Genomic DNA, 11,400 nt, shown 5'->3' on the forward strand with positions numbered 1-11,400 from the left:
GGACCCGCCCTCCACCACAAAAAAGAATATTCAGCACACACAACACAACGTGAGAAGACAACGAGTACAGGGACAAGAAGTACTGCGCAACACACACCCCCCCCCCCCCCCCCCCCGTAGCAACTGTGACAATTGTGTGGAACGCTTTGACCATCATCGTCCCTGGGTCGGGAATTGTGTCGGCAAGAGGAACTACTGCTACTTCTACCTCTTCATCCTTTCTCTCTCCCTCCTCACCATCTATGTCTTCATCTTCAACATCGTCTACGTGGCCCTCAAGTCCTTGAAACTTGGCTTCCTGGAGACATTGAAAGAAACTCCTGGGACTGTGCTGGAAGTACTCATCTGCTTCTTCCCCCTCTGGTCTGTTGTGGGGCTGACAGGATTCCATATGTTCCTCGTGGCCCTCAACCAGACAACGAATGAAGATATTAAAGGTTCCTGGACAGGGAAGAACCGAGTACAGAACCCATACAGTCATGGCAACATCCTAAAGAACTGCTGTGAGGTGCTGTGTGGCCCCTTGCCTCCCAGTGTGCTGGATCTACGGAGCATATTGCCACTGGAAGAAAGTGGAGGCCGACCCTCAAGCACTCAAGAGGCCAGCAGCAGCCCATTTCCACAGAGCCCAGTGGTCCCCACAGAGCCATTGAGCTTGAATGAACTGCCCCCGAAAGCCTGTGCTCCTGAGGAGATGAAGTCCAGTGTTCTGGCCCAGCAGGGTCCAGACTCCCCAGAAACTCCCCAAGAGGCCTCTGGAGCTGAGAAGTAGCTTCTCTGCACAGCAGAGAGAAAGAGAGACCTGTGTTTTTCTTTAATGAGAGCAGAGAGTGGGAGAGGGGCAGAAGACAACCTTGAGACAGAGGGCAAGTGAACCATCCCTTTTGCCATTTCTTTGGTCTCTGTTCACTCAATTCTACACTGGAATATTCTCTATACAAGCTATTTGTCCCGCACTCCAGGAAGTAGCAGAGTGATATCCATTACTTCTAGTAGCTTGAAACTTGGGTTTCAAGGGCCTTGGCCTCAAGAGTTCCCTTAAGAGTCACTTCTCTGGCTCTGCTAAGAGAAATAGGGAAAGTCGTTGATGTCCCATTACTTGTCCCTGCACCAGAGATAGCCTCACAGGCTTCTGTCCATTGAATCCCCAAAGGGCTCAAATGGAAGTGATTTGAGCCCTATTTCCACCTCTAGATGGAGGAGAGGAATGGGGATGGGACAGAGCTGTGATTGGCAGTTTTAGTGCCATTGGTGCCATGCCAGTTCATGCCTGTGGGACACTTGTATTTATTAATGTAGTTTCCTTTTTCAGTCTCCCTCCCCATTCTCTACCTCTCTGACCCCCTTCTTTTTCAATTAGATAGAAGTTAGTAGGAATAGTTAGTGAGTTAAAAATTTGCAGTTTTCATAGCCCAACCTAAAACTTTGTAATGTCTGTGGCCCCACTGTTCTGTCTCTCTCTTTATCTGTTTCTGTCTCTTTCTCCCCCCTTTTCTAATATCCTTTTCAGACTCTTGCTCCATATGGGAGCAGTAACAACAGCTAAAAAGTCTGCACTTTGGTGCCTCCTTTTCTGCGAGGGGTTTGCTACCCTTTTTACCCTCCTCCCCAACTTCAAGTTTAGTCCATGAGGCCTCCAGTGGTCTCAAGTGCACAAATGACTAAATTGAGGCACAAAGGAATGACTTCAGAGCCAGGTGAGAAGGGGGAACCTCCTGCAGGTTAACTCACAGGCCTTGGCCAGTGTTTCCCTCCTTTGCCCTCTTCCCTTAGGGCTAACTCTCATAGCACTTCTGCTGGTCTCTGTAAGTACAGAAGCCCAGGATGATCCCCACCCCTACCCCTACCCCTCAGTGTTGGGCTGGGTCCCCCGGCCAGCATTTGGGGGACCGGTTTTCTCCAGCCCTCAGCTGCACTTCAGGAATAAGGATTTGTGTATCAAATGCAACTGTGTTTCTGAGAGAGTCTATGTTCTCCCCTCCCTTTCTAAACTGGGGTCCTGTGGAGATGACTTTAGTGGGGAGAAAGTTAACCAGGGATTTTTATCTGTTTGAAGGTGATTAAACTGTGTTGATGCCAAAAAAAAAAAAAGTCATCTAACCTCTCTGAACCTCAATTCCCTCCTTCTTTAAAATGAGGAGTTTGACTAGATAACTTCTCATGTTTGAACTAACTCTAAATATGTCTATTAGATGACCTCTAAGGTAATTTTAAACTCCGAAACATAGGTCCATTCATCAATCACTAGAAAAGGGTAGTAGTCACCAGGTATTAAGTTTCAGGAGGCTATCCATTCTAGATGATAGGATCTAAGAAAACAGAATACCACTCAAATTGGTCATATTGCACTTATGATTGCTTCTATATCCCTTCCCCAGGAGGCAGTCACTCACTGCCAGAACTTATCTTCTTCTTCTGTCTAGTATTAAATGTCCTTTTCCTGGGAGCCTTTATGGCTCCTCTTCATGATTCCACAGTGCATAGCAGCTGCTTCTGCCTCCAAAAATTAATTTTTGGCTGTTGTGGGAAGACTCTTTAACATATTACCATAGCTTCAAATGTTCACTGGGTTTTCTTTTTTTTCTTCACTCTGTATTAAGGTGAAACTTCACCAAAAGCTCTGGACTGATTTCTTTTTTTTTTGCCCTTTTTTTATTTTTGGAGGGCAATTGGGGTTAAGTGACTTGCCCAAGGTCACAAGGGTAGTTTTTGTGTTAAGTGTCTGAGGTCGGATTTAAACTCAGGTCCTCCTGACTCCAGGGTTGGTGCTCTATTCACTGCTCTGGACTGAGTTCTAATCAATTAAGCCAAAACCTTTTTGGGGTACCCTTAGAGAAGCATATTTCACTCTTACTAAAAGTACTCACAAAATTTTAATTCCATTTGTGATAACTTATCCCTTTGAATCAAGATTCTCAGTTCTTTTTATCAATCAAATACAAAGCCACAGTCAGGATAACACAGGATTTGGCAGCTTCCACATTAAAGAACTGGAAGACTTGGAATATGATATTCCAGAAGGCAAAGGAATTGGGATTACAACCAAGAAGCAACTACCCAGCACAACTGAGTATAATCCTTCAAGAGAAAAATGGATATTTAATGAAATAGAGGACTTTCAAGCATTCTTAATTAAAAGACCAGAGCTGAATAAGAAATTTGCAAATAAAAAATTCAAAGAAAACATAAAAAGGTAAAAAAAAGACACATGAAAGAAAAATATAAGAGATTCAGTAAGGTTAAACTGTTTGTATTCCTATATGGCAAGATAATATGTATAACTTAAGAATTTTATTACTATAAGGGCAGTTAAGAGTATACATTTTCAGAGGGTGTGGACATAAGGAGACTTTGATGGGATGAAACCAAAAGAAACCCACAGGGATGAGAAAGAAGACTACACTGGGAGGAGGGAGAGATAGAATGGGTTAAATTATTTCACATAAAAGAGGCATGAAAGAGCTATTATAATGGACGGGAAGATAGGGGGGAGGCAGTTGGCAAAACTTGAACCTTATTCTCATAAGAACTGATTAAAAGAGGAAATAACATACACACTTAGTTGGACACAGAAATCTATCTTACCCTATAAGGAAGTAAAAAGAGATGGAGAAAATGGAAAAGGGAGAATGATAGAAGGGAAGGCAGTTGAGGGAGGTGGTGATCAGAAATAAAACACTTGTGAGGAGGGACAAGGTGAAAGTAAGAAAGACAGAGGGTAAACAAGAGAAAAATAGGATGGGAGGAAATACAGCTAGTTATCATAGTATAGATGTGAATGGGATAAACTCACTCATAAAACAGAAGGGGATAGCAGAATGGATTAAAAACCAGAATCCTACAATCATAAAAAACACATTGGAAACACAGAAACACACACAGAGTAAATATAAGGGGTTGTAACAGAATCTATTATGCTTTGATTGAAGCAAAAAAAAGTAGGGCTGGTAATCATGATCTCAGACAAAGCGAAAGCAAAAATAGATCTTTTGTTTAACAAATGAAATAAGGAAGAAAACTATAACTTGCTGAAAGGTACCATAGAAAATGAAGCAATATCAATACTAAATATGCATGCACAAAATGGTATAGCATTTAAATTTTTGAAGGAGAAGTTGAATGAGTTACAGGAAAAAATAGATAATAAAATTATACTAGTGGGGGACCTCAACTTTCCCTTCTCAGAACTAGATAAAATTAACCAAAAAATAAACAAGAAAGAAGTTAAAGAGGTGAATAGAATGTAGATATGACAAGTTAGATATGATAGATCTCTGGAGAAAACTGAATGGGAATAGAAAGGAATATACCTTATAGACCCTTTTCTCAGGAGTACGTGACACCTACACAAAAACTGACTATATATTAGGGCATAAAAAACTCACAACCTAAATCCAGAAAAGTAGAAATAGTAAATACATTCTTTTTAGATCATAGTGCAATAAAAATTACATTCAATAATGAGTAATAAATAGATAAAAATTAAGTGAAAACTAAATAATATGATTCTAGGGGCAGCCAGGTAGCACAGCAAGTAAGAGCACTGGCTCCAGTGTCGGGATGACCTGGGGATTAAATCCGGGCTCTGACACTTAGCAGCCACCCAGAGACACCTGGCCATGTAACCTTGAGCAAGTTACTTAACCCCAATTGCTTAGGGGCGGCCAGGTGGCTCAGCGAGTAAGAGCACTGGCTCCAGTGTCAGGATGACCTGGATCAAATCCAGGCTCAGATACTTAGCATCACACCCAGAAATAACTGGCCATGTAACCTTGAGCAAGTTACTTAACCCCAATTGCTTTAAATTAAAAAAAATAAATAATATGATTCTAAAAACATGAGTGGGTCAAAGAACAAATCAATAGAAACAACTGATGACGATGAGACAACATACCAAAACTTATGGGATGCAGACAAAGCATACTTAGGGGAAAATTTATATCTCTAATTGCTTATATCAACAAAATAAAGAACGAGCAGAGCAATGAATTAGATATGAAACTAAAAAAAATAGAAAAAGAACAAATTAAAAATCCCCATTTAAGTAACAAATTGGGAATACTGAAAATCAAAGGATTAATAAAGTTGAAAGTAAGAAAATTATTGAACTAATAAAACTAGAAGCTGTTTTTAATGGGGGAAAAAAAACTCAATAAAATAGACCAAACCTTTGGTTAATCTGATTTTTAAAAGGAAAGAAGAAAAACATATCACGAGTATCAAAAATGAAAGGGATAAACACCACCAATGAAGAAGAAATTTTTAAAAATTACTAGCAGGTATATTTATGAATTGTATGCCAATAAATTTGTCAATCTAAGTGAAATGGATGAATATATACAAAAATATAAGTTACCAGATTAATAGGAGAAATATGTTATTTAAATAACCCCATTTTAGAAAAAGAAATTTAACAAGCCATCAAGGAACTTCCTAAGAAAAAATTCCCAGAGTCAGATGGATTCACAAGTGAATTCTATCAAATATTTAAAATGAATTCTACCAAACATTTAAAGAACAATTCCAAAGGACTCACAATGAAACATGCTATCTGCCTCCAGAGAAAGAACTGATATTGTCTAGATACAGAATGAAGCATAGTTTTTGCTTTCTTCCTTTCTTTCCTTTCTTCTTTCTCTCTTTTTTAGTTCAAGTCTTCTTGTACAAAATGACTAATACGACTAATTTAAACATGATGGTGCCACAATTAGAATTACATGAGACCTAGCTGCAGAGACATTAAAGGACTGAAAATCTTGGAACACTACATCAAAGAGCAGAAGAACTGGGGCGCCAGTCAAAAATATCATACCCAGAAAAGTAAAGTATATTTCTGAATTAAAAAAAAAGGATATTTGATCAACTATCAGACTTTCAACACTTTGTTTAAAAAAAAAAACAACCTGTACTTAATGGAAGATTTGACATACAAGAGACAAGAGAAATATAAGGTACATAACAAAAACTGATAAGGGATCCAATAAGGACAGACCATTTACTTTTTATATATGTAAAATGTATGTCTAAGATTCTTATTAACTGGGTAGATCATAAGAAAGATTGGGGTAAACTTGAGTATGATATGAATTTTAAAAGTAAAACCATTTAGGAATAATTATTTTATACAAATGAGGTGCAAAAGGAAGAATAGATACAGAGGAATTAGGTGGGGGAGGAGGGATGGTATTTCTGGCAACCTATTTTCATCAGGACTCGGTTTAAGCGGGAACAATACATATATATTTAGAAGAGTATAAAAGTCTTCTAAATTCAGAAGACATAAAATTGTAAGGGGATAGGAAGGGGGGAGAGGACAGGGGAGGAATCTTTAGAGTGAAGGGAACAGGCAAAAGGGGAGTATAGGAGTATATTTAGATTTTTAGGAATAGGAGAATAGGGGAGGCATCTTTAGAGGGGGGATAGGCAAGTAACACGAGGGCAAGGTAGTGGGCAGAAGTAAAATAGAGGAGGCAAAAGGGATAGGAAACAAGAGATATCCACAAACAAACACAAAGATCAGAAGTAGAATTTGTTTGGGAAAATATATGTCTCTATATGTATGTATGTATATGTGTATGTATATATGTATAGCTATAGAGAAACATATCCAAAGTTTATTGTAGCCTTCTGGGGGGTGGGGAAAAAAGAACGAAGTAAAAAATTGCACAGCAGAGAACAAAATAAAACTTACAAGGAAGCAAAGAGACAGTTTTCAACACAATGCATATTGTTTATCATACAGGTTTTCTTGAAGTGAAAATTTGTTACCTATTTTGAATCTTCTTGGATGTTCTGCTACGTACATGACATGCTTTTTTTTTCTACTTAAGTTTATGTATGTTTTTGTTTCTTTTTTCTATTCTGTATTTGTATTCTGGTGTTTGAGTCTAAAATAATTTTTTAAAGTGACTAATACAGAAATGTTTTACATGATTGCACATTTATAACCTATATAGGATTGCTTGCTGTCTCAGGGAGGGGGAGAGTTAGAATTTAGAACTCAAAACTTAAAAAAAATTTCTTCCAGAATTCATTTATTTTTAGTTTTCAACATTCATTGTCACAAGTTTTTGAGTTCCAAATTTTCTCCCCACCCCAAGATAGCAAGCATACTTATTACCCCTTCTGCCAGTGTGCCCTCTCTTCTATCACCCCCATCCTCCCCCTTCTCTCTTCCCCCTTACTTTCTTGTAGGGCAAAATGGATTTCCATACCCCACTGCCTGTATATCTTATTTCCCAATTGCATGTAAAAACAGTTTTTTTAACATTTGTTTTTAAAACTGAGTTCCAGATTCTCTCCATTCTTCCCTCCTCATCCACCCCCATTGAGAAGACAAGCAATTCAGTATACATTATACATGTATAGTTATGCAAAATATTTCCATAGTAGTCATATTGTGAAAGATTTAACTATATTTCCTTCTATCCTATCCTGCCCTCCATTTATTCTATTTTCTCCTTTGACCCTGTCCCTTTACTTTCAGAAGTATTTGCTTCTGACTATCCCCTCCCCCAATCTGCCCTCCCTATCAGCCCCCCCCCCCCATTATACCTTTCCCCCTACTTTCCTGTAGGGTAAGATAAGCAATTGAGTGTGTACGTTATTCCCTCCTTAAGCCAAATCCAATAGGGGTAAGGTTGACTTATTCCCTTTCACCTCCTTGCTCTTCCCCACCACTGTAACTGCTTTCTCTTGCCTTTTTTACATAAGATAATTTATCCTATTCTATCTCTCCCTTTCTCTTTTTCCTAATATATTCCTCTCTCACCCCTTAAGTTTATTTTTTAGATATCGTCCCTTCATATTCAACTCACGTTGTATCCTGTCTATATATATCTATATCTATCTATACACACACACACGCACGCACACACACAATCCACACACATATATTCCTTTCAACTACCCTAATATTGAGAAAAGTCTCATGAGTTACAAATAATCATTTTTCCATGTAAGAATGTAAATAGTTCAACTTAATTAAGTTCCTTATGATCTCTCTTTCCTGTTTACCTTTTCATGCTACTCCTGATTCTTGTATTTGACAGTCAAATTTTCTGTTAAACTCTTGTCTTTTCATCAAGAATGCTTGAAAGTCCTCTATTTCATTGAATATCCATTTTTTTCCCCAATTTTGCTGGGTAGATGATCTTGGTTTTAATCCTAGCTCCTTTGACCTCCAGAATATCATATTCCAAGCCCTCCAATCCCTTAATGCAGAAGCTGCTAGATCTGTATTATTCTGATTGTGTTGCCACAATACTTGAATTGTTTCTCCCTCCTTGCAATATCTTCTCCTTGACATGAGAACTCTGGAATTTGACTATAATATTCCTAGGAGTTTTCTTTTGGAGATCTTTTCCAAGAGTCAATTGGTGGATTCTTTCAATTTCTATTTTAACCAGTGGTTCTAAAATATCAGGGCAATTTTCCTTGATAATTTCTTGAAAGATGATGTCTAGATTCTTTTGATCATGGCTTTCAAGTAGTCCAATAATTTTTAAATTCTCTCCTAGACCTGTTTTCCAGGTCAGTGATTTTTCAAATGAGATATTTCATATTGTCTTCTATTTTTTATTCTTTTGGATCTGTTTTATAATATCTTAATTTCTCATAAAGTCATTAGCTTCCATTTGCTCCATTCTAATTTTGAAGGAATTAGTTTCTTCAGTGAACTTTTGGACCTACTTTTCCATTTGGCCAATTTTTCTTTTTAAAGCATTCTTCTCCCCCCCAGGCTTTTCTGAGTCATTTTTCATGATATTCTTGCATTACTCTCATTTCTCTTCCCAATTTTTCTTCCACTTCTCTTACTTGATTTTCAAAATCCTTTTTGAGCTTCTTCATGGCCTACAACCAATTCATGTTTTTCTTGGAGGCTTTGGATGCAGGAGTTTTGACTTTGTTGTTTTCTTCTGGTTGTATGATTTATTCTTCTTTGTCACTAAAGAAAGATTCTATGGTCCATTATTTTCCTCTGTTTGCTCATTTCCCCAGCCAATTACTTGATGTTTGAGCTCTTTGCCAAGGTAGGACTCTGCTTCCAGAGTTGAGAGTGCTCTGTCGTAAATTTCTGGGGTTTTGCACAGCTATTGTCAAGAGCTACTTCTAGGGACCTGTAAATTTTCAGTTCTTCTAAGGTGATATAATCAAAGGAGAGGTGTTTACTCCTCTCCTGGCCTGTGGTCTGGTCTGTGAGTGACCACAAGCACTCTTTTCTGCCTCAAAACAATGAGGACTCCCTCTCCACAGCCACCACAAGTTCTGCCATGCCAGCATTCCTCCTCACCCCAGGACCACCACCCAATACTGGGACCCAGATCCAAACAGGGCAAAGCAAGAGAATTCTGCCTCAGTGCCAGCAAAGAGATCCCTGCAATTGCTCTCTGATCAGTCACTTGATCCCCCCATCATCTGTGGGCCTGGAGCTCCAGAAGCAGCTACTGCTGCTACTGCTGCTACTGCTGCCATAGCCACCTCTGCCTCCCAGGGGCTGGGGTTGGACCTTGCTCTTCTCTCACCCAGGTTCAACAGAATTTCCCTACTGACCTTTTACTTTGTCTTTGGTGTTTGTGGGTTGAGAAGTCTGGAAACTACCACAGTTGCCAGTGATTCAGTCCCTGAGGTCTGCTCTGGCTCAGTCTCTGCTGGCACAGCCCACATGGGACTGCACTTTGCTCCCAGTCTGGTGTGACAGAACCTTCCTGTTGGCCTTCCAGTCGGTCTTCAGCTGGAGATGTGTTTCACTCCATCATTTTGTGGGTTCTGCAGCTCTAAATTTGTTTAGAGACATTTTTACAGGTATTTTGGGGTGACTGGGGGACAAGCTCAAGCAAGTTCCTGCTTTTACTCCACAATCTTGTAAAACTTTTTTTTTTTAATGTAAAAATTGTTTTAAAATGCTGTTGGGGGAAATTTTTTTGAAAAAGAAAATTAAGAGGCAAAAAGAGACCAAAAAAGTGGGGAATCCCTGTCCTATAGAAATCCCTCTTCTTTTTAACTGTGATGAACATCTTCCAAGATAGTCACAAACTTTTTTTGAGTTTGCACTTTCCTATTTTATGCTTCGTTCTTAATAATGAGAGTCATAGAACAAAAATGTCTCTCTTGTTACATCTTTGAAGGAATCTTGTATGATTTTGAAATGTACAGAAGATATACCTAGTTAAAAGACTTCAGAGAAGCATTTTGTTGAGCCAAATATTTTTTATAGTTAACAGACAATAAAAACAGAATTTTGTAATCTCTATGCTCAACTTCCACAAATGATATTTCGTCACATAGTTGGCTGAAAGGTATGAAATTCCTACCGATATTTTATAACTCAACTCAAATGCTACCTTCTATATTAAGTAGTCCCTGATTACCTCCTCCTCCCCATCCTTTAAAATAATTAAAATAATCTTCTTCAAACTGAACAGAGTTTGCACCTCTATTACTTTTCTCATGGATTATTTTGTATTGTGGCTATTTGTGTATGCGTATTGTGTACTAAATTTTCCCACTGACATATCATTCTATTTCTTTTTTTTTTCCACTTATACATTAGTAAATTTTATTTTAGGAAAACAAATGGGAGTTAACCTGAAGTCATTTCCCAGGTTAATACTTCTTTTTTCATTTTTCAAATGCTTTATTAACTTCTAATTTACATTATTCATTTCTGCCAGATTCCAAGTTACAAATTTTCTCCCCTTTTTTCCCCTACCCACCACCCCAAAACAGCAGTCCCACAGGATATCCCCTCCTCCAATCTGCTCTCTCCCATATCTTCTCCCATTACCCCTTTGACTTTTCCAGTAGGGCATGTTGGATCTTTATGCCCCAGTGCCTGTAAAACTTATTTCCCAATTACATGTAAAATAGTATAAATAATAGTATATATATATATATATTATATATGTGTGTGTGTATATACATATATATTTATATTTAAACATTTGCTTTTAAAACTTTGAATTCCAGATTCATTCCCTTCCTCCCTTGTCACCAACCCTTACTGGGAAGATAAGCAGTTCAGTATAGGTTGTATATGTGTGGCTAATGCAAAACATTAACATAGCATATATATTGTAAAAGACTGACTATATTTCCCTCCCTCCTATCCCACCTCCCACTTGTTCTACTCTCTACTTTGATCCTGTCCCTTTTCAAAAGTGGGTGCTTCCAACTTTTCTCCCCCCCAGCCTGCCCTGCCTTCCATCATCCCCCCTCTCATCCCCTTCCCCCATACTCTCCTGTAGGGTGAGATACCCTATTTAGTGTGTATTTCATTCCTTTCCTGAGGCAATTTCTTTTTTTTTTCAAATGCTTTATTAACTTCTGATTTATATCATTCATTTCCGCCAGATTTTAAGTTACAAATTTTCTCCCCATTTTTCCCCTACCCACCCCCCC

The 11,400-nt window shown here is 38.4% G+C and overlaps 3 protein-coding genes across 5 annotated transcripts in view; 1 reads left to right on the forward strand and 2 right to left on the reverse strand.

Moving 5' to 3' along the window:
• The window catches only part of LOC138176893 (palmitoyltransferase ZDHHC9-like), a 1,994-nt gene extending 962 nt beyond the window's left edge, over positions 1-1,032 (forward strand). The window contains exon 2 of the mRNA XM_069107828.1: positions 21-1,032. Within this exon, the coding sequence (XP_068963929.1) occupies positions 21-772 (752 nt within the window). The 3' untranslated portion in view covers positions 773-1,032. The remainder of the gene's footprint in view (positions 1-20) is intronic.
• ILK (integrin linked kinase) overlaps positions 1-11,400 on the reverse strand; it is a 491,171-nt gene that overhangs the window by 92,026 nt on the left and 387,745 nt on the right. The window lies entirely within an intron of this gene.
• Positions 1-11,400, reverse strand: part of DNHD1 (dynein heavy chain domain 1) — a 110,570-nt gene that overhangs the window by 19,238 nt on the left and 79,932 nt on the right. The gene's annotated exons all lie outside the window — the stretch shown is intronic.

This window comes from Petaurus breviceps, unplaced genomic scaffold (genome assembly GCF_028583685.1).
Source record: "Petaurus breviceps papuanus isolate PSGF00001 unplaced genomic scaffold, PetGlider_PUasm1.0 90294, whole genome shotgun sequence".
Taxonomy (NCBI): domain Eukaryota; kingdom Metazoa; phylum Chordata; class Mammalia; order Diprotodontia; family Petauridae; genus Petaurus; species Petaurus breviceps.